This window comes from Neomonachus schauinslandi, chromosome 1, assembly GCF_002201575.2.
Source record: "Neomonachus schauinslandi chromosome 1, ASM220157v2, whole genome shotgun sequence".
Classification (NCBI taxonomy): domain Eukaryota; kingdom Metazoa; phylum Chordata; class Mammalia; order Carnivora; family Phocidae; genus Neomonachus; species Neomonachus schauinslandi.
Window position 1 is genome coordinate 155,878,577 of NC_058403.1, and position 23,284 is coordinate 155,901,860.

At 47.0% G+C, this 23,284-nt stretch overlaps 1 protein-coding gene across 1 annotated transcript in view; it reads right to left on the reverse strand.

Annotated features, from left to right (window-relative positions):
• Positions 1 to 22,483, reverse strand: part of ZXDC (ZXD family zinc finger C) — a 41,285-nt gene extending 18,802 nt beyond the window's left edge. The window contains exons 1-7 of the mRNA XM_021694934.1: positions 21,520 to 22,483; positions 18,898 to 19,050; positions 18,723 to 18,801; positions 17,644 to 17,774; positions 12,604 to 12,774; positions 7,970 to 8,658; positions 6,010 to 6,094 (exon numbers count right to left, since the gene is read on the reverse strand). Coding sequence (XP_021550609.1) covers positions 6,010 to 6,094; positions 7,970 to 8,658; positions 12,604 to 12,774; positions 17,644 to 17,774; positions 18,723 to 18,801; positions 18,898 to 19,050; positions 21,520 to 22,483 — 2,272 coding nt within the window. The remainder of the gene's footprint in view (positions 1 to 6,009; positions 6,095 to 7,969; positions 8,659 to 12,603; positions 12,775 to 17,643; positions 17,775 to 18,722; positions 18,802 to 18,897; positions 19,051 to 21,519) is intronic.
• Positions 22,484 to 23,284: the final 801 nt, after the last annotated feature.

A 23,284-nucleotide genomic window follows, 5' to 3' on the forward strand; every position in this document is an offset into this window, starting at 1 on the left:
ACCATTTTACAAAGGAGAAAGTAAGCAGAGAAGCTGCTTGTTCAATTCACACTCATAACTGGATGGTGATCCAGTTTTTCTATAACTATCTATAATCAGCTTTTATTTCTTTTACCAGAGTTTAGTAGGTTCTGTTGTTTTCCAAGTAATTTTTACTTTCTTTTTTTTTTGCTTTTAAGATTTTATTATTTGAGAGGGAGGGAGAGCGAGAGAGCAAGAGCGCAAGAGCATGGGGAGGGAGAAGGAGACTCTCCGCTGAGCAGAGAGCCTGATGTGGGACTGAATCCCAGGACCCTGGGATCATGACCTGAGCTGAAGGCAGACACTTAACTGACTGAGCCACCCAGGTGCCCCTAATTTTTTTTTTAAGATTTTTTTTTTAATTTATTTGAGAGAGAGAGAGACAGCCAGAGAGGGAACACAAGCAGGGGGAGTGGGAGAGGGAGGCAGGCTTCCCGCTGAGCAGGGAGCCCGATGCGGGGCTCGATCCCAGGACCCCGGGACCATGACCTGAGCCGAAGGCAGACGCTTAACGACTGAGCCACCCAGGCGCCCCAAAGCGTCCCTAATTTTTACTTTCTATTTTATCACGTTAGTGTCAAAAAGCATGTACTTCCAGGTTGGGTTCTTTTCCTCCCTAAGACTTTGTTACGGTTTTCCTAATGGCCTAGTTTGTTCAGTTTAATTTCAATAAATATCCATCCCATGGTTATGGAGTAGGATCTATTAAATCAATTTTATGTAAACATCTTCCATATCTGTATTTTTTTGTGCTTAATCTGCAAATGAGTTAAATTACCCATTTCCAATATTGCTAAATTTTCATTTATCCAATTCTCCTAGATTTCCACGTTTTTACTTTATCCTATTTGATATTATAAGTTTTCATATAAATATTCACATGAATGGTTACAAATCTTAGTCTTGCTGTTAATTACATGTGAACAGCAACCAAAGACAGGGAAAATCTTCTCTGCCCCAATTGCTTCTTTTGAATTCCACACCTATGACATTAGTATTGACCCCTTGTGATTTTTGTTTTATCTGGTCTTAAATTTTAACCTTCCTCAATATTTCCATCCAGGGTGTGCCTCTTTTAGACAATGCAGAATTGGGTTTTCCTTTTTGACTCAGTCAAGAAAAAGGGCAGTCAGTAGGTTTTGCTGTTTACTGTGTCTTCCTGTAAGTCCTATCCGTTCTTTTCCTTTCCCCAGCTCTTAGACACATGAAAGGTACACATCTATTCATGGTTGGTTACAAAAAAAAAAAAGTTTGTTTCGCTATCAGATTCAAAAATGAAAGTTTCTCTTTACTTTTTTATGTTGAGAAAATATTCTTGGTTTATTTTGAGGGGCTAAGCCACAATACTAAAGATAAACAAACTGGCACAATTTTATTTTCTATATGCAACAGCAACCCAATGGGAATAATCTTGAATTTTAGACCCTATACCTTATTTTTCAAATCATTCAGATTGCACATTTTATAAGAATCAATATGTGCACTCTGCACTTAACTACAGTGATAAAATCCCAACTGTGTTTAAGTGACTTAATTCCACTAAGTCGTTTCCCTTCAACTTCTTTGTTCCTAGATTTACTACACAACAATCTTTTAATCCTGAAACCCAAAAAGCTCCCAAACCGACATTTCCCCCCCCTAAATTTGGTGCCAAAAATAATTACCAGCCAACACCTGACCTGAACTCATATTAAATGAATATATTTAACTGAAAAGTGCTGATGTAGTAACTGGGCGTGTTAAGAAATATAGAATAAGTTTTCATATAAATACTCACATGTATGGTTACAAATCTTAGTCTTGCTTACCTTATTACCATTCTAAAACGTAAAATATTTTGAATTCAAAACACAGCCAGCATGTTAATGTACATGAAGATATTTCCTAGCACTGTCTGCTGGGAGGGCCTAGACACAATGACAGCTGAGTAGCAATGAGCAACCACCACAAGGAGCACCCAGACCTTGGTTTCTAATACATTTTCCTAATAAAAGGAACAGCGCTCCTTGGGGGAGTGGCTGAATACTGGGCTGGAGCAGGGAAAACACAGATGGTGCCACAAAGTAGGGAAATGGGTGCGTCAAAGGGCACAAGAATCCAACCGAAAGAGCTCCCAGTGGCGAAAGCTGGAACAATCTGAACAGCAAAATAAATACTGGTAATACTGATTATAGTCCAACATTCCTTATAATAGCCTAAAGGATAACCACCTTTGAGTCCATACTGGTATAACTGAATAAATGAGGAAGAAGAGACATCTTTTCTTTACAGAAGTCGTCTAATAAATGTACAAGAATAAGGGGGAAAAAAATCACCACTAGCACATCACAGTAACAAAATCTACCCTTAAGCACTGAATTGGTGGGAGATTTAAGGAGAAACAGGGTATTTGCACAGAATGCAGGGGCAGATTAACCTTGCCCAAGGTCAAGTCTGGCCTTTGCCCCTGGCTCCTGAGAAGAAATCACAAGGTCCTTGGAAAGTCCTACCTGGCAAGCGTGTCTGTTTACCTGGGAGTTCTTAGCTACTCCAGAGAGTCTAACAGTGTAACTTCCAGTGTAGGTCTTGGGTCACAGTGTCAGCTTGTCCTTCGGAGGGGCTGAAGACTAAGTCAGCCTCATGGACAAGCAGCCATCTGTGCAATCACAACTGATAAATGTCTGGACATGAAGGCCGAGGTGAGCTCCCCTGGTTGCCAATACTTCATGTATACTGTCACACAATGGGAGAAGTTAGCATTGTCTACAATTCCAAGGAGAGGCTGATGGGAAGTTTCACACTAGGAACTTACCTGGAGCCTACCCTATGCCCCTCCTCTTCCCTTGGCTGACTTTATTCTATATCCTTTCACTCCAATAATCTATAACTGAGTTCTGAACCCTCCTAGAGAATTAGTGAACCTAAGAGTGGTCTCAGAGACCCTCGAACTTTTGTAGCTGGTGTCAGAAGTCAGGGTCATCTTGCAGATCCCTGAGATTTGCACACCACCCCAAAGTATCTACCTCAAAAAAAATATTTATTCACTGTAAAAGGAAAAACAGGAACTTCATGATGGAGAAATCTGGCAGATAACGCCTTAACCCAGTGACAATGGTTAACATCACCTGTAATATGTTTATTGCATGGACCCCAATAAGACACAATGAGATGGGTACCTCACTTCTGGCTCCAAAAAAATCCATCACCTCAGCCTAATCAAAAAAGCATCAGATAGGCCCAAGCACAGTAAAGGACCAGCACTCTGCAAATGTATCATGAAGGGCAAGGAAGGCTGAGGACCAGACCCAGACAGTAGGAGACTAAGGAGTTGTGACAACCAAGTGCAGCCTGGGGCCCCAGACAGGATCAGCAAAAGGACACCAGTGGGGAGTGCTGGTCAAATCCAGATAAAGTCTGCAGTCCACTCCCTAGGACTGCGGCAGTAATCACTCCTTAGCTTGGGTAAACACGCTATGACTGTGGGAGATGGTAATATGAGGGGAGACTGGGTGAAGGGTTCTACAGCTGGAAAACATGAACAAGTAACAATATTCACAGAGTATGGCCAACTAGGGAATCATTTTTTCCGCAAGTCTGAAAAAGTCTGAAATTCTAGTAAAATAAAATGGCATGGCGGGGGGGGGGGGGAATAGAGTTGGCCCCAAAGATTCTGGAAAAGGGATTATTCCTCTATCTCTTGGCTGATGACAAGACTTCAAGAGGGCTTTTCAAGAAAGATATGTGGGGGGCAAAGATGTAAGCCTTCACAAATACAAGAAAATACTTCTACTACATACACATTTGGAGGCTGGAGATGTGGCAGTTTCCAGATTTCTATTTCCTCTTAAAAGCCTATAAAATGTTTAAATCAATGAGTGTATAAAAATACTCTGACCACCACTGGAGGATGCAAAGAAACCAGTTCATTATTTTGAAAACTGATAAAGAAAAAGATTCAGACATTTATCCTGACATTCCAGTATGACTGTACTTCAAGGTAAAGATAGATGAGAAGCTGCTCTTTACAGAAATAGTCTAGCTAGTAATGAGAAATATCCTTCTGCAAACCCTCAGGAATTAATAAATCCAGTCACTGGTCATCAATGGCTGCTAACAACACAGGACAGACCGACCACCAGATGTCTGGGACCTCTGGAAGAGCACCCCACCACTGGCAAATGACTTTTGTCAACCCCCGACAGCTGACCCACCAGATCAAAGTTCAATCAGATCACGCCTCTAAATGTAACTACTGATTTACAGGGAGCACAGAAGACAGAGGAACCTGTTAAACTACAGCACAGCGATGACATCGGGCAAATCTAGACTGGCGAACTCGACAGGACAAGCCACCCAGTTTCTTCCACAAATACATGGGAGAGAAATGGAGGGAGAGACCTATACGTGTTAAAGATACTTAAGAAACATATCAACCAAGAGTTGTTCCAAGAGGAACTTACTTGGATTCTGATTTAAGCAGAGAGTTATAAGAAACATTTACAGCACTGGAGACAACTGAAAATTATAACACTTACTAGATATTAAGGAAATACTGTTATTTTTTAAAGAAGTGATAATAGCATATGACTATGTTTTTTAAGTGACCTTATTAAAAGATAATGCTGAAATATTTCTAAGAACAATTAAAAATAAATAAAACCACCTCTACAGAGGCCACCCCAAAGCAATGCAATCAATGCGACATGTACTATATACCTATATACCTGAATGCTCAGTGTTCTTCCTTCAAATGGAGATTATCCTATCAGGTTAAAGGCATCTGGCTTCCTTCACAGACTTTGCCTAGTCTGTGCTGAATTCTTTCACTCTACATATCTCCTCTCCCCCCAACACACACCTTCTTTTATTATCTCTACAAGTGCCATCTGGACACTTTCTGAACTGCCCTGAACCCTTCTCACGTCACAGTGAACATGAGCATGAACGACATCCATTATAGGGCAATATCTGCTTTACAAAAACTGATAAACAAAAAAGAGGGAGTTAAAGAAGCCATGATATTAAGAACAGAAAGACATAAAACTGTACTGCTAACCCTACGTTGTGTTGTACAATTCATTGTACATTTTCTCTGATTATAGAAATCACTATTTTTTTTAAAAAACATTTATTATTTCAGAGAGAGCGTGTGAGAGTGAGCACACACATGCATGTGGGAGGAGGGGCAGAAGGAGAGGAAGAGAGAGAGTATCTCCAGCAGACTCCCTGCTGAGCACACTGCCTGACTCAGGGCTCGATCCCGCCACCCATGAGTTCATGAACTGAGCTGAAACCAAGAGTCGGACACTTAACCAACTGAGTCACCCAGGCACCCTACCCTTTGATACTATTCAAACAAATTTTAGATAAAGAGACATATGAAATATGCAGAAAATGGTATTAGAAGAAATCACCATTACCTTTACAAAAGGATTACCACAGTCTCTTTAAGCACTGCATCCCTCTATTCCACTTTCTGGATGGACGGACAGATAGGTACATGAGGCCACATACTAGGTCTGGTTTGGTCCAATGAGTGTTTTTTAAAAATTCCAAAAAATTGCTGACATTTTAAAATGACAAGATTTCAACAGAACTCGGAACTGGATATCCACAATGCCATGTGCCACCCATGTCCCCAGGCTCTTCCTAATGCCAAGGTCAGGGGCCAGTGGCCAGTTAGCATCAGGTTCGCACCTCTGCTCTTCTGACACCTGGCCAATCTGTTCTTTGTCCTAGCAGCCTGCTAGGCAGCAGACATTGAAGTCTGTGACCACTAACTTTTGCACAGCTGTTTTTAGATAAATAAAACATGTTCATACTGATGCTGGAAATTTTGCTGGTAATTTTTTCTTAAGTTCACATAAAACTAAGGAGTTGATAAAGGGCATTTTGAACATAAAAGTAACACAAAGAACATAGAAACACCTATTCTGCGTGTTTCTTCTGTCCTTAATTAAGGCCCAGGGTGACTCAGATCCCTCAATCCCCCAGCACACACAGCCTCACCTGCGTTGCTCCCAGTTCCTTTCTGCTTTTTTTTCTTGGCTAGTTGAATGGCTCGGGAATCAGTTCTTGCTGAGCCCCCACTTTCCTGAGACCAAAGAAAAGTGTGTCAGTCACTCGTTCCAAATAGTAAAGGAAGGGTAGCAAGGGAACTACGGAAATGTACTAAGTCTGCCTCCTGAACAGAGTAGATAGAGTCCAATAATCTTTGAGGATCTCCAGCAAAGGTTCACGGAGAATCAAACGTTACATCCAATTATAGTGACAACTAAACAGAATGAGAGTTGGAACAATATACATAATTTTATTATCCAGAGAAGCAAAGTTTATTCCTCCAAAGTCTAAAACATATTAAAATACCTTACACAGAAACTGTTATAAAAGGAGTTACATACTTCTCTGCTGTCTGAAACAACCAGCCTTCCCTTGGTGGTTCAGGATTAATTAACTGCAGCACTTCTCAACATTCTCCAGAACATGCCACACAACACTTGTACGGCAGACCCAGGGAGGTCCTATTTCATATACCCACTACAGAGGCTGCTCTGGTGGCAGGTGCCGGACTCAAAAGTTATATACACCAAAACAAGAACTACATTACTGAATTCAGAAAGGTTACGGAGGGAGCCAAACAGTCCCATTCAAATGGGACTTCACTTCTGTAAATTTGTGAACGTTTGATAAGAAAAATAGCTTAATGCTTACCACTACAAAAAGAAAAAGAACATCCCTCAACAGCTTGTGGCATACCTGTAACCCATTCACCACACACCATCTGTGCTCAGAGAATCGAGGCAGCCCAACGTCACACAGCTAGCGAGAAAATGAACAAGGAGTCAGGATCAAGGTCATGGCGGCTCGTCCTGCCTCCACCCACAGTTATAGCTCTGGAGATGCAGTGGCACCAAGGAACTATGGTTTCCCAAGGCACCAAGGCCCTCCACACAGGCCCTGCCTCCCCACTGACCTCTGAGCCTCGGCCATCTCCCCCTCTGGCCACCTAAGCAAAGGCTGCCAAGTATGGCTATGCCACTGACAAGGGGGAGCCATCAGAAAAGGTACGACAGACTGTGCTTCTCTCAGACTGAAAGGCTCATGGTAGATGGGTTACCACATCCCTCACAACTGATTCAAATTCAAAGGATTTAACTTTAAAAAAAAAAAAAAACTGTGGTAAAATAAGATTTAACATTTTGAACAATATAAATATCACCATCAAATTTAACCTGTGCCACAAAGAAAAAACCTATTTGATCATTCCCATCTGAGACTGCGGAAATAATCAGACTCTCCCCCAAGAATCTTTAATTAAATAATTTTAAATTAAATTATATTAAATGTATTAACTGACATAAATATAATTAAAGTATATTAACTGTCGAGCCTCAAAATTGGAGAAGTACTCTTATAACCCTCCAGAAACAAAAGCTCACAAACCACTCCCTTTTTTCCTTGTTAATTCTAATTTTAAAAAAATGCTTAATGCTTTTTTTTTTTTTTTTTTGCATGGTTTTAAAGTTTCCATTAAACCTGATGTCACGATTCCTCTTCCTCTGGCCATTACTAAGTCTAAGGACCTGTTATTCCGTGAAAAGCACAAAGGCAGAACATCTCAACATTATGAAATACGCCCCCCTTTTTTTTTTTCAAGAAAAGAAACATATCATCACAGAATCACAGAACTCAAAAGGACCTTAGAAATCATCTAGCCAAACCCCCTCATTTTAGAAATAAATGAGAACTTAAGGCTCAGACAGGATAAGTGATTTCCTCAAGGTCGTAAAACCTAGTCAGTTCCAGACTCAAGATCAGAATTCAGATTTCCAGACTTGTAGTCCAGGGCTCCATCTTTTTGCAAACCAGTAAGAAATGTCTGCACATGAACGATTAATCCAGAACATCCTCAAAACCGAGTGTAAGAGAAGCGAGTTATGCGGTGGTGACTGAATAGAGCACTTCATACCAAATAAAAGTTGCCGGTCCCCGCACTGAGCCCCGTGTCTTTCTGAGGACTGTGCTTTTCCGCAGGGCTGCAGAACACCGACATGGGTGCCCCTCGGCTCCGTTCTTGCTGCCTCACGGTGTCGGGGCCAGGAGGCGAGTCCGGTTCCACTTTGATTGGAGCCAGCAATTCTGGGCCACCGGTGTTTCCAGGTGGGGGGCTCGGAGAGGTCAGTGTGGTGGTGTTGTCTGCTAAATGACCACCTGAGGTCAAAGCCTGTGGATCCGGACTCAAGTTCTTGACAGGCAGAGCTACCAGACAGCCTAATGCTCCTGCGCTTACAGTCGGCACGTCGTCCACACTGAAGCTGCTCTGCTGAAGAACTGTGGCTGCGGTGCCAAGAACAAGAGGGCTATCCAGGCTTGGAGGGATGTCACTGTGGGCCACCAACACCAGTGGGTCCATGGGCCCCAAGGAACTATTATTAGCAGGAAGGTTCCCTCCGAGTGAAGCGCTCACAGAAGTAACATCAATAGTCAGGATTCCAGAGTTCAGCGCCTCATCTGAGGCCCCCGCCGCACTACCACCATCACCGGGTGCATCAGAGAAGAGCGCTGCCAGGTCTATGTTGTTGAGCTCACTTTGGCCTGGGCTGCCAAGCTCACTGCTGTGCGTAAGAGAACTCGGAGCTCCAAGCTGAGGGAAGAGATCTGAAAGAGAAATGAACACTCCAGTTGTTTTATGCACTTTAGCAGACTCGGAAGTTTTGTTTGTGCTGAGACATTATGTAGCAAGCAACCCTTCAAGGTAACATCAACATCTACTCCTCCTGCCCCTGCTGCCTGGTGCATCAAAGGTGGCCACACACTGAAGAAAGGCATTGCTTGATAACTATCAGGCATTCTACAGACACTATTACAAATCCTTGAGCTCACAGGGATTTCTCCAGATAGGAAATGACCTGAGAGTCTAAATAACATTTCCTAAAGTCACATTAGCTGGTAATAGAAAGAAGCAAGACTTAAATCCATGTCTTTCTGGCTTCAAACCCTATGCTCTTTCTGCTATACAACAAGAACTGCGCTTGGAAGCCCGTAAAACCTTCCACAGAACACAAGTCTTCAGAAGTCAGACACAAGCTGAACTCTGGCTCTGGGATATTTTTGGAATCGGCTGGTGTCAGCTCATGTCTCATCAAAATCTATGCCCCACTCCAGAACTAGCTGCCATTCCAAAACAAATTTGAGTCATCTGGGGATGATCAGTGGGGGGAAAAAAAAAACTGTCCTGTCTGGCATGCTCTGGGATCAAGGCCCTGGCTCAAGGTCCCAACCCTAGGACTACAGAGAACTAAGACCATCAGGCCCCAGGCACTCTGGAGCTGTGTCCCCTCCATGGAGCTTCTCCTGATGGGCTCCCCCAACCACTATATTTGCAACCTCCAACACTCCTTCCCCCCCCCTAGGCCATGATCATCCTGAGGGTAGGGAGTCTATCTGACCCACAATGTCCCTTCAGCACCAGGCACCGGCGCCTGGCCCCTAAGCAGCACTTAATGATTATAGCAAAAATAATTTAGTAAATCCCTCTTTAGTCTTAATTGTTCATTCAGCCTCAGTTGTTCCCATCACTCTTCTAATATTTGATTCTCTGTTATTCAATTAAGTAACGTGAACAGACTACCCTTGAAGGAATAATGAGCATTAACATACTTTTACAAAATTTCATTGAGGGGTGCCAGCCTCAGTTGGTGGAGCACATGACTCTTGATCTCGGTTGGGGTTGTGAGTTCGAGCCCACGTTAGGTGTAGAAATTACTTAAAAATAAAATGTTAAAAAATTTCAGTGAATATTCAAGTCAGAGATTTATACACCAGTACACCCAATCAATCATCCCAAATCCTAGGACTCTTCAAGCACCAAGTAAACAGGAAGATGAGAATACAAAGTATTTGGGTAAGGGAGCCAAACAAGGCCCTGAAGTTAATCCTTCCCAAGAAATTTGTAGCTGAAGCTTCTAGAAAATGCCAGTGCCCGGCCAGAGGGAAAAGGCTCTCTCAGTTCTCTGGCTCTATTCCTTCTACACCAACTGTTAGCTAATCCCAAACTCATACTTTCCAGTGGTGGACACCAGCTCAGAGTGCCTGTTAATAGTTCTAATGCAAACCTATGAAAGAAATCCACTACAGACCCTCCCAAAATAAATTAATAACCAAATCCCAAATATTATCTTCTTTAGCTGTCAAACTACTTTGAAATTTAAAAATAGTATCGATATATTATTGCTTCTTCACTAAGTATCTCAGAACCAATAAAACAACTTAAAAAAATGGCAGAGATTCAAAAATTAAGAATGGAAAACTGTCTCTTTTTCAAAACCTTCCAAAAATTCCCTTGACTATCTTGAGAATTTCATAGGGATAAAAAATTAATAATAATCTCGGCGTGGATACCAATTTGGTCACAAATTTCCTATTTAGCGCTGAAATCACAGATATTTACTGGACACCTGCTATTGTCAAGATATTCAGAAATCATTAAATGTTAATTAATAGAGCATCTAGACCAAGGTTACAATCGTGACCTCGCTCCAGCACTTCTCAGTGTATGGGACCTCAGACAAATCCCTCTCCTTTCCACCTCAGCTTCATCAGGGACAGAGCAGTGAACATGCCCCTGCCCCAGGACCACCGTGAGGGGACTCCAACAGCCAATCCAGGGCCTGGCAGAGCCCCTGGCAGCGTCAGTCCACAACAATGCAGGTTCCCAAGCACCCGTTTCTCACGAGGCTAGCGCTGGGACGCTACATTAGTTATCCACCTCTGACCACAGCAGGGGAGAATTGACACACAAGTCAGTCAATGGCACATTATAAACTCAGGGCCTGGGAAACACAGGCACTACAGAGCCCCTAAGAGGCTCTCACATGGAGACAGAGTCTAAGGAAACTCCTGTGGAATGAATGATGCTGTCGCTGACTTCTGAATGAGCCAAGCCAGGAAAGGAAGAAGAGCAAAGAGGCCCAGGTGCACGGTATTCCACAGTGCCAGCTCAGAGCCAGGAGTGGTGAGGGCTAAGTTCTAGAGACAGAAGTAGCAACCTGACCCCTGACAGCCTCTCAACACCAGCCTACAGCTCTTGGCTGGACTCTGTGAGTTGAGGGGACAGCCTCTCATAGGAGTCCTCATAACATCTAGAGTTCAGAAGGGCAGCTTCTTAAATCCCAGCGAAATGGCAATTACATTAGAGCCAAAGGAGTGAGGTGACCACATCTATAACAAGGTGGGAAGAAGCCAGAGGAAGGACATTTCCTTCAGAAAACTACACAAATTCTACTCCGTGTTTTAGTTTTTTTTTTATTTTTATTTTTTTTTATAAATGTTAACCATTATTATTATTTTTTTAAAGATTTTATTTATTTATTTGACAGAGAGATAGAGAGCACAGATAGAGTGGCAGGCAGAGGGAGAGGGAGAAGCAGGCTCTCCACTGAGCAGTGAGCCCGATGCGGGGCTTGATCCCAGCACCCTGGGATCATGACCTGAGCTGAAGGCAGACGCTTAACCAACTGAGCCACTCAGGTGCCCCTCTACTCCGTGTTTTAAAGATGAGGAAACCAAGGGACGCCTGGGTGGCTCAGGTGGTTAAGCGACTGCCTTTGGCTCAGGTCATGATCCTGGAGTCCCGGGATCAAGTCCCACATCGGGCTCCCTGCTCGGCGGGGAGTCTGCTTCTCCCTCTGACCCTCCCCCCTCTCATGCGTTCTCTCTCATTGTCACTCTCAAATTAAAAAAAAAAAAAAAAAAAAAAAGATGAGGAAACCGAAGCTTGAGGACCTGTGCTCGCCTGGAACCCCCCGCCGGGAAGTAGCTGTGCCCCCAGGGCTGGTGCTGCCTATCACCCAGGTGGCAGGAAGGCAGCATGCTCAAGTAAGCGTAAGGCTAGCGAGGACTTCCCCGGCCAGGAGCAACCCCACGGCACCCCAGACAGCAGGGTGGTGCGAGCTCCAAGGCAGAGGCACCACAGAGCCACCCAGACCCCTCAACAGTCTACCCATAGGGCTGTGCGTGCAGTCTCAAGAGGCAGACCGTCAGTCCCTTGCCACCATGCAGCCAGATGACCAGGCCTTCACGTGCCCAGAATCCCCGCTCCAGACTACGGCTGTGGTTCCCTCACCCCCTTCCCCTACCCAGGCCCTCAAGCCCCGCCCCCGCTCACAAGGTGAAACACTGCTCTGCACAACCGGACAGAGAGAGGAGTGAAGACAGAAATAAGGGAGGGGCAGGCTCAGAATTCAGGACAAAGGTCATAGAAGGAGACAGACTTGGGAGACATATGCTAGGAAAAGCCAAGTAAAACACTAAAAATAAATAAATAAACAAATAACTGAATGCTCCTCAAGGGAAGCACTTCAGAGACAAGGGAGGAATTAAGGGTCAGAGGCAAGAAGTGGCAGAAGAGTCCAAAAGATGCCACTAGGCTTGGCAGCCATGGTCTATGGGCCAGTAAGACTTCACTGTGCTCAATTAATTTAACCTATAACCAGACAACTTCTGAAGAGGGCAGAGGAAGGAAGGACATGCTTTGGCTTCTCTGACACATGTCAAGCGTACACATCTTTGCAGTGTCCTAAGAGAGAAGTAAACCGAGCAGACCTGGGCGCCGGCTATGCTGTCGGACCACATGCGCCTTCATGCTGTGCTTGGAGGTGAAGAGTCTGTTACAGCTGGACACCGGGCAACGGCTTTTCGGAGCACCCACGTCCTGCAGGTGTTTCTTGGAGTGAATGTAGAGGCTGCTACGGGCAGAGAACCTGGCACAGCACCCTGGAACAAAAAGACCGATGAGTGGTAAACCTGAGGATTCCCAAGAACCCAGTGCTGACATTTCCTCCCATTGGAATCATAAGACAATGCATGCCCATGCTCCGGCCACTGGCCAGGGACAAATACAATACGCCTTAGGGCAGCATCACAAATGCAGGGGCCAAGGCAGGCTGCCCCCAAGCCAGGCCTTTCTGGCAGGCAGATTATGCCAGCTGGAAACAATCAAGGCCCAAAAGACTCGGGAATAAACTTTGACATCCCTCTGCCTACTGTCTAAAAGAATTTAGATGGAGGACATGCTCCAGGAAAAAAGCTACCACCACAGATAACTACATTATGATACAAACTAGGTATGGGGGACGGGGAGGACCTAGCAAGGCCTGTTTGATCAAAGTCTGCTCTGTGTCCCATTGTTTCTGTGGGCCAGCAAACACTTGTTCACCAAACATTTACTTATTTTCATTTTCCTATGAAATGCTTTCCTTCCCTCTGAAAGTCCCAGGTCCCTACCCACCCTTCTCTTTAGCTCAGGATGACATATATACTTCATTTTACCTGTCTCTGGAATCTCATGTCTGTGTGGCTTTTCCATACATATGAAATTAAATTTTATTTTCTCTTAATCTGTCTCATGTCAATTTAATTTAGTCCAGCTAGAACAACCTTGAAGGGCAGAAAAAAGTTCTTCCTCCCTGACACAAGGAAATAAATTTGAAAGCAAACTGCATTTAAAAGGACACAGCAAGTTCCCCATCAGTTGTGTAGAAGACACATAACCTTGACAAGTTAACTCTGGGCCTGTTTCTTCACCCACTACACAGGGTTGCTGGGAAAACTAAGTCAAATTCAGTGTTAAACAACCCCTTAAAAGTTCAATTGCTAAAAATTTGTACCAATTATCTGCACTTAGCAGATACTATAAAACTGGAACCCTATGACATTTAGAGTTGGAAACTCTCTCAACAGATCACCAAAACCAATTCCTCTCATTTTACTACTGAGAAACTGAGGCCTAAAAGAACCAAGCAAATGACCCTAAATCAAGAGCACAAGTGAAGCCTGGAGGTGGCACCGCCTTGCTGACAACTCAACGGCTTAGCCAGAGTCAGTAAGATCACAGACCTGCACGTTATGTGTCAGGTGGGAAAACAAGACAAATTAAAAAATACCACCACCTTCCTCTTGGCCTAACCTCCCACTACTGAAACTCTGCACCACAGTGACACACAGAGGGGAAGCACGGTTCTAGGCAGCTACAAGCTTGTGACTTGGTAGGGATGTGTAAACAATCAGCTGTCCTAACAAAGGGCAAAATAAAACCAGTGCTAGTGCCATGGAGTGTTCTAGAAGCAGAAGAAACAGTGTACCTCTTGAGAGGAGAGAAAAAAGATTTCAAGAGGTGGGTAGCATTTGAGGTGACTGGGTCTTGACAAATGGTAGGGGCCACAGAGCAGAGCAGGAGGGTGTGCAGGCCGAGGCACTGCCATCCAAGGCGTGGAGGCCACGAAGCAGGGTGGGCAGAGCTTGGACTCTGGAGCCCAACTCTAGCTCAGACCCTACTGGCCATGTGCCTTATTTATTCTTTCCGGGTCTCCTTTTCCTTTTCTGTAAAGTGGGAATGACACCTGCCTCACAGGGATTATGAAGACTACACGTAAACTATCCCAACCTACAGAGTGCTCGCACAGTGCCCACTGAAGTGGAGCGAGCATCACGGCACTTGTGGCAGCTTCTTGGGATGGCGAGGTGGAGCTGCTGGAGTCTAGGGCCTGGGGGGAGGCCTATTTTAGGAAAAAAGGCTATGAAGACAGAATATGGCCAGATGACTAAGGGTTTTGGCTGCCTCAGAGGAGTTTTGAACTTATTTCATTTTCAAACAAAGCTTCCAGCTTGTTTCCAGGTCAGGCTCATGAGAGAACATTTGGAAAACACACGAGAACACACGCCTCCAGGCTCACCCCCAGGTGCACTGTCTGCAATGTGTGCTTTGCTCCATATGGTGCCCAGGGGTACTCTGTACCTGCCATGTCCCTCGGCCCCCTTTCCTGATGGGACTCCTCCACACAGACTTAACTGCTTTGCCGAGGACAGGGGTCAACCACAACAGGGATGTCTGCCACACTCGTCAGCAGTGATTTCCATTTTAAAAAATACTTGCTAACTCGACAGAGAACAAAATATTCTTCATTTTCATTTGTACATCCTTTGATGGCCAGCAATGTGACCATTTTTCCACGTGTGTTAATGGCTGTCTTTTCCTAACTGCAACAGTATCTACACCGAGATTTGTATCCATTCTTAACAAATCAAAACTATTAATACTAGCACCCCACATTTATACCAAGTTACCCCCACCCAGAGGAGGGGCAGAAGCAGCCCATCAATGACAAACACCATGGGAATCTCCTCAACTCCCATCTACCACTTACAGGAGGACCACACACATCTTCCAACCTCTACTCTGTATGCCTTGACTCTGTATACACTGCCACGGCGTATGAGAGGTGACACCGCTGCGGCCACCACCACACACACACACGCGCGCGCACAGTCCTCACTTGACCACCCTGCCCTCCCCCATACACACTCACCACTGTGTGGCCCTACCCTCCCTGTCTCCTCCAATTACTATGAAAAGATGGGTGGTGATGATTCTTTGATTTTTCTGTTGTTTTTAACTTTTTATTATGAAACATTTCAAACATTACAAAAGCAGAAAAAATGGTCTAGTCACCCATACTCAAGAATTATCAACTCTCATTAAAAAAAAAAAAAGAATCATCAACTCTCAGCCAACCCAAAAAAGGGTCCTAGGATCCTCTCCCAAGGCTCCTGCCCTCACCTCCACTCGCTGGAGAAGCGCGCTCTTCAACCAAGCACCACTGGTCACCCTATCTGCACCTGCCTCTACCAGCTCGACATGCTCAAAGTTCTCAAGCTTCCAGTTACTGCAAGGCAGAAACCACCCCTCCTCTGTAGCCAGCTACCACCCCCTTCCTCTTTCCCTCCCTCACAAGCCACCTCCTGCCTTACCCTACCCCACCACTCAAGGCACTAGAGCAGGACTCTGCCTGAGCTACTCCACCGAACCTTGACCCTCACCCTGCAAGACCTCACTGACCCTGCTGGAGGAGCCCATGGTCCTCACCAAACTGCCGCCCCTCAGCACTCAGGACGGACCCTCTCCTTTCCCAGACATCCTCCTCTCTTGGCTTCAGTGCTACCAAGGCTACACTCTTCCCATTCCTTCTTAGGCCCCTCCCAGGGCGCCCCTTCTACTTTTCCACCTGAGTTTGTGGCGGTCCCCAGGGTTTTGGTTTAATAGCAATGGTAACAATGGCTACTGCCATAATAGGGCCCTTTCAAAACAACCCTGTGTTACGACCACTTCAAAGATGGGGAAAAGAGGCAGAGAGTGCTTGAGCCACTTGTCAGAGACTACAGAGCGACTTAAGCGGCAGGCTTGGGATTGGGGTCCAGGAAGCCTCAGGCCTTCAATCACCACACTCCTCCGCCCCTCTTCAGCGTACACCAATCCTTGAGCGCTGCAACCACTTCCGTGGCTTAGATCATCACCATGTGCTGCCTGCCTCACTCCCAGCCCACCTCCTCACCAATCCCAGCAAGCAGTACATCCCTGCCTCCTGAGCATCTGAACTTGGAAAGCCTGTGGGCACCTAAAATGCAGCACATTCTCTTCCTCCAACCACCAGCCCTGTGTGCCTACCTCAAGTGAGATGCTGAATCCAACTACTGCTTCACCCAAAACCCCTACTCCCAAATCTATCACCAAGCACTGCTGGTGCACTGTCTAACTCCTATCTCTCTCATCTGTGCCCTCTCTCCCTTCCCACTGCCAAGCCCCAGTGCAGGTGCCAATCATCTCCCCAGGAAACCAGACTGAGCCTAAAAACTCAATCATGGTCCCATCACTCCCCTGCCCTGAGCACCCAGCCTGCTGCTCTCACCATTCTGGGAAATGCCCCTACACTGGCCTCGCCTGCCTCCTCTACCCCTGGATAGCTCTGCCTCCTTCTTCAGCCAGCTGGGAGACCACTCCCACGCCCCCATGCTCTAGGAGCAGTCTGGGTGACCTGTGTGTCCCCACAGCACCCTACAGGTACTGGTCTACCTGGTGTGCCCCAACTGGAGCTCTGATGACAGGAGGAACTGTGTCTTGGTTAAACCATCTGTATTATCTTCATGACATTCTAGGAACCGGTCTTGGCTTCAAATTGGTCTTTATTATCCCTTTTCCAGATAAGGAAACTGAGGCCCAGAGAAGGTGGCCTGAGATCATCACCTGAGGGAGGGGGGAGCCAGGAATGAGACTCACAAGCACACACTGACCTGCTCTGCCCTCCCACACACCTGCAGCACTTACAATAGGCCAGCACACACGAGCCACGGAGCACACTTCTGCCCATGAATCATGCCTTCGCTATGTAGAGAAAAAACATCTGAATGCCCTTTTTAAAAAGCTAGCCTAACCTAACTGCTGTCCAATCACAGCATGCACAGCTACCATTTACTGAATCCATGATAGGTGCTAGATGCCAAAACAGGCATTTTTCACAGTTTATTTCACCTACTCCTCACAACCACATTAAACAGGTAGTAACTAGAGCCACAGATCTGGCGAGTGCACTTCAGAGCCAAGAGTCAAACCAGGTCTGATCCTAAAGTCTGTTCTTTTCAATACACTGCTCCCAAGATAAAACAATTAACTAAAACCGGCCAATTAAATCTAATGCTGCAACTTACACTCACTTGTCTTGAAGCAAATAAAACTTACCTTTAAACAACTTAAACTTACAACAACATGGACACATGCTAGTTTACAGCTCAAAGTAATATATTAAAATCTACCTTCCACGGGACACTCGAATGGCTTTGTGCCCAGGTGGGTGATGCTATGGCCTTTCAGGTGCTCTGCTCTCGTGAATGACTTCCCACAGCCTTCAACAGGGCAGGTAAACCTCCGGTCGTCATCATGTTTCCTGCCAGAAGAGAAAAACAGGGAACAGTGATTATTCACACAACCCAGAGATACCAGACCTCGGAAGTGATTCTTTGTTTAAAATTCTGCAAATAACAAACTCTTAGCATTTAAAGAAAATGATCAGTACATTTCAGAAAATCTTAATTCTCTCTAACCCATGTGGACAGGTTTGCAATTTAGCTAACCCTGTAATTAGAAATTCTACTTTAATGACAAGGCTGACTTGAGACTCAAACACATCAATTAGTGCTGCTTCAATCTAGGAACACACAGCTGGGTCCCAAACGTATTGATGAAGCTACTTTCAATGTTTAGAAATTCTGGTAACAAACAAGGTTTCCAAGCTGCAGAGGGCAAAGAGAAACATGCACAGAAAATCAACTGCAATGCTAAAAGGACCCACTCAAGTCCCTGCATAAACACAGTTCTTTCCTAAGTACCACTGTTATACTTAAAACCCCTCAAATCCCCAGCTGTGCAAGCATGGACAAACCACCCAACCCTTCTGTGTCCCAATGCAAACCAGGAAAAGTAAGAACATCAAAGGCAGAGTCATTGTGAAGGTTAAAGGAGACACATATGTAAAGTGCTGAACATCACCTGCACACAAACAAAGCCCTCCAAGGACATCGTTATCAGCATGGAAATTTTCTAATGACACCATGAAAGCTTCTTCTACAATGTTAACTTTTTTTAAATATTGAACTGTATATGAAATATGCAAATTACATTTAAAAACAAGTATACCTAGAAAAACTGACATTAGGTGATCAGATTCTGAGTGGTTTTCTTTTTACAGCTTTCTGAACTTTCCAAACTATCTATAATGGGCTCCCTTTCTTATAACTTAAAAAAATCGACAGGTATTTAATCCATAGGCTTCTGCTACTGACAAACAACTCATTCATTTCCTATACGGCTAATTCAACCAAAATGTAAAGATTACCTTTTGTGTCGTAGGAGTTTAGACATGCTGGTGAAGGTCCAGCCACAACTGTCAGAGTCACAAATAAAAGGTCTTTCACCTTAGAAAAAGAAAAAAATTACGCCACATAATCATAAATGCAAGCTACCACAAAGACAAATCTTAGGTGCAAATGCTCTATTCTCTAGCTCATTACCTGTATGACTTCTCAGGTGAATTTTCAGGCGACAGGCTTTGTCATATTGTTTGCTACACCCAGGAAAGGAGCAAGAAAAGAGTTCTTGTTCCCTGAAGTGAGCTCGGTTATGGGAAAACAGAGCACTCACTGTGATGAATGTCTTCTCGCAGCCTGAACAAAGAAAACACAAACCCTGCTCACTGGTGTGACAAAAATCATATAACATAGCTAAACTAGTCACCCCTCCAGGACACTATTCACACTGAAGCAAACAAGAAAGAAAATGAGTCAGAAGCACCTCCAGAAAGTTACAACCACCGTTACAACCATTACTGTAATAGTGGCTAAGGGCAGCCAATAAGCACACGCAGGTCACCTGCTGTGATACGACTTAGATAGGAAGCGAATGTTCAAGGGAAAGTCCTCCAATCACAGCCATGTGCTCTCCGTTTCCACAGCAGAGATCTTTCTTACATTTTGTGAACTCAAATGTCAATGCTGTCTGAAACCAACGAAAATCCAACAAGATATTAGATACTAAGGAACAAGGATTCTGTCTGGGAGGGCTGAACTTGGAAGGGCCATAAACCATTGTTCTATCAGAGACTTTGCCCCTCCACGTGATAATGTGTTCTCCAAAATTACAAATGTCCTCCCTGACATCCTCTGCAAAAGGCAGCAGCCCCCGCTGTCACCTCGCTTCTCCTTTTCCTTTTGCTTATTTCACCAGGGTTCCCTGCTGTGAAAGGAGGCTACCAGGGTCGTCTTCATTCACATGGCCTTTTCCTTCACTCCCATCTTCAACCCCAGTTGAGCCACCAGAAAAGAGCCTACCTCAGCAATCCCCAGACTTTCCACATCAATAGGTCTCCTTTAACAAAAAGATTCAGTGCTTAGAGTAGAAAATACCAGGTTGCAAGATGCTGACTAGGTATCTTTGTGGCAGCTCTTCCCAGAGTCTGTAACATGGTACCATCGTGCCTATACACCACCCGGCAGATACACACTGCACATCAAAGCACTTAGCCCCAGGAACCCTACTTACCCTTGCAACACTCAACTGGGAAATGCTCCTCTTCCTAAATGCCCGAAAATCATCCTCTTCCTCCTCTTTGGCATAAAACTGCCCTCCCTTCCCACCCCCTCATTCCCTATTTTGGGCTTTGGTGTATTCACACACTCCAACAGGTAAATCGCTCTGCCTTAGCAAGAACCACCCTCCCTGCAACCAACAGTCAAGCCTTTTGATCCTGCCTCTGCAATCTTTCCTACGTGGAACCCCCTCACCATTCCCATTGCCTCAGCAAACTCAGGTCTAGAACATTTAATGGGGCTTCTTCACTGGTCCCTCTCCTGAACCCACCCATCCTGAACACTACTGATCATCCAACCCAAAACTCGCTGATCTTCCTAGTACTATACTTGGAATGATGCTCTTTGTGCATTTTACTAGGGAGCAGTCTATAAGCCAGATTCATAGAGTACAACTGAGAAACGTTCTGAAACAGTGGTTTAAATCTATATTCTCCACAAAGAGGGATGCACAAGACCGTTCACAAGCATGTGGGAAAAAAAATATTAGAACCTATTAATATGTTTTTCATTTCACCCTTTCAAAATCCCTACTATATTTAAGTGTATTTTCTAACAAACACATCACTATGAGAGCACTGCACATATATAATGCATCAATACACACGCAGGGCGCATGCTAGGCACACAGTTGAGGTTCTGTTTTAATGAAGAGGACACGGAAGGTCCCTCGCCCTCTACTGGACCCTCCCACACCCTTCCAACTTCACTCCCCACCTCACACCACCACCACAGCCCGCATTCCCTTCCTTGGCTTTGCTGTGTCACCCACCAACACTGCCTTCCACCCCAGCTCAAGAAAGCCAACTCCTTCCCAGGCAGGAATCTTCCTCCTGTGCCTCCCCAGGCACCTAAATCTGCCTCTCCTGGTGGAGTTCACTGTTTTGGAGCCTGCATTCCCCCCTAATGCAGGCAAGGACAGAGGGGAAAGGACCCTTCACTGGATTTTACCCACATTACTGGGCCTCAGACACTTCATCTGTAAAATGATAATTTTTAGAACTTCCCAAAACTGTGAAGTCCAAAGAAAATAAAAGCATAAAAGGCCAGAAAACTGCAATGCACCACACACCTGTGACTATCCCCTCAGGGCCTTAGGGTGTTGCATCTGGCCAGATTCATCTGTGCCACCTAAATATGATAATTGAATGTCTAACTGATGAGAGACCTAAGAAAACAGACACCTGACTCATAAATCAATTCTCTAGGAAGATGCTTTATCACCTTCATTAACCTGAAGCACCTCTAAGAGGGACCTGTTGCCTCCACCGCGGGAAAGGAAGGCTGTAATTCTTAGTGCTACCTTTGTCGAAATCCCCACAGCAATGCAGGGTTAAGTGTCAAATCGAAATCACCTGAAAAGAACTGGAACACAAACACCAGAGTGCTCCGTTCCCGCCCCTCACTCTTGGCCCACGGAATTTAAATCCTGCTCAACTGAGCAGCCGAAGGCAGGGCGACGCCGCACCCACTCTGGGCGACTGAATTTGGACCTGGGGCCCCGGGAGCCCCCCGAAGCCCGCCCGCAGGCCCGTGGTGCGCGGTTACCGGGAAAGTCACACTTGTAGGGCCGCTCGGGCTCGAAGTGGGTGCGCTGGTGGGAGCTGAGTTTGGCGTGCGTGGGAAAGCGTTCGGAGCACACCTCGCACTTGAACAAGTTCTCCTGCTCGTGGCCCTTCATGTGCGCCTTGAGGTTGTACACGGTGGTAAACTTCTTCCCGCAGCCGCCCACCGGGCAGCCGAAGGGCCGCAGCTTGTCGTGCGACTGCAGGTGCCGCTTGAGCTTGTAGGAGGTAGTGAAGGCCCAGCCGCAGCCGTCCAGGGGGCACTTGAAGGGCCGCCGGCCCTGGCTGCTACCGTGCGTCAGCAGGTGCACCTTGAGCTGGTGCTTCTTGGCGAAGGAGAGCGCGCACTGCGGCTCGGGACAGCGGTAGCCCGGGGCACCAGAGCCGGGGCCCTGGGGACCGCGGCGGCCCTCGGCCGGGCTCGCGGCCTCCTCGCCCGGCGGCGCGGGCGGGCCCCGGGGAGGCTGGCCGGGTTGCGGCGGCGCGGCGGCCAGCGTGAAGACGCCGTGATCGAAGCGCACCAGCAGGTCCTGGCTGTTGATGGTGACGGTGCCCGCCAGGGCCGCGCCGGACCCGGGGGCGGCGGCTGCGCCGCTGGGGCCCTGCTGGGGGCAAGGGACTGGGCTCGCGCCAGCGCCGGGCCCGACCTCCCGCCGCCCGGGGACCTCGGCCGCGGCGCCGCGCGCCACTTCCAGCAGCACCACGAAAGAGTCGCCACCGTCTTCGGGGGGCGGGGGGCTCGGCCCCGGGGCCGCCGACGCCGCCCGGGCCTCCCCGCGCAGCGGCCCCGGCCCGCCATCTTCGGGGCCCCGCAGCAGTAACAGGCGGCGGCGCGCGGGGCCCGGGCTAGGCGGTGGCCCCGGGCCTCGACGGAGTCGGCCGGGGCCGCCGCCGCCATGTTGGGCTCCGCGCGCGGTCGGGGCGGCGAGCAGCTTCGGAAGGTCCATCTTGGGCCCAGCCGCGGCGTCCCAGCCGCCGCCTCAGAGGAAGCGCGGTCCGCCCCGCCCAGCCGTGCGCGACGCCGTGCGGCCGCCGCGACGGGTCGACGCCAAAGCCCGGCGCGGAGCAAGACCGGACTCCGGCCCGGAACTGCGCATGCGCGTGAGCCGAGGGGCGCCGCGCGAGGCTTGCGGGGCTGGGGATGGTCGGCGCCGCCCAGGCGCGGCCCCGCGGGCCCTGCCTGCCGCCGAGCCTGGGGACTTCGGCCAACCCCGACCTCGCCAGCTGCGGTCTGACTCCCTGCATGGGGAACGACGCTCGCCTGACTTAACAATCGTATCTTTCATCTGGGTAGTGGATTAGTAATAGCAGCCAGCTATCTTCACACTCACAAATGTGGGGAAACTGAGGCACAGATAGCTTGAGTCCCTTGCCCGAGATCACATAGCTGGCAACTGGGAGAGTCAGGGTTCGGGCACCAGGCTGGACTCACTGAACTGCGAACAGCCCAGCTGCCGCTGGCCTTTGGCTTATAGACCTTGCGCGAAGTGCCCCCAGATCCTTCCCCGCCACCCAGCCCCTCCACCGGGACCCCTGCCTACGCTCTTCCAATTGCATTTCCTACTAAACTTTGTACTGTCCCACACCGCCTCAGCCTTTACTCATTGTTGCCTGAACTCTTCCACCCCACCCCCTCAAGCCGGATTCAGTCTGGAGTCCCTCCACTTGGCTCCACGTCCCTGCCCTACGGACCCAAACCCCTCCTTCACGCCTAGCTTCTTAGGAAAATAACACCGCAGCTGATCCGC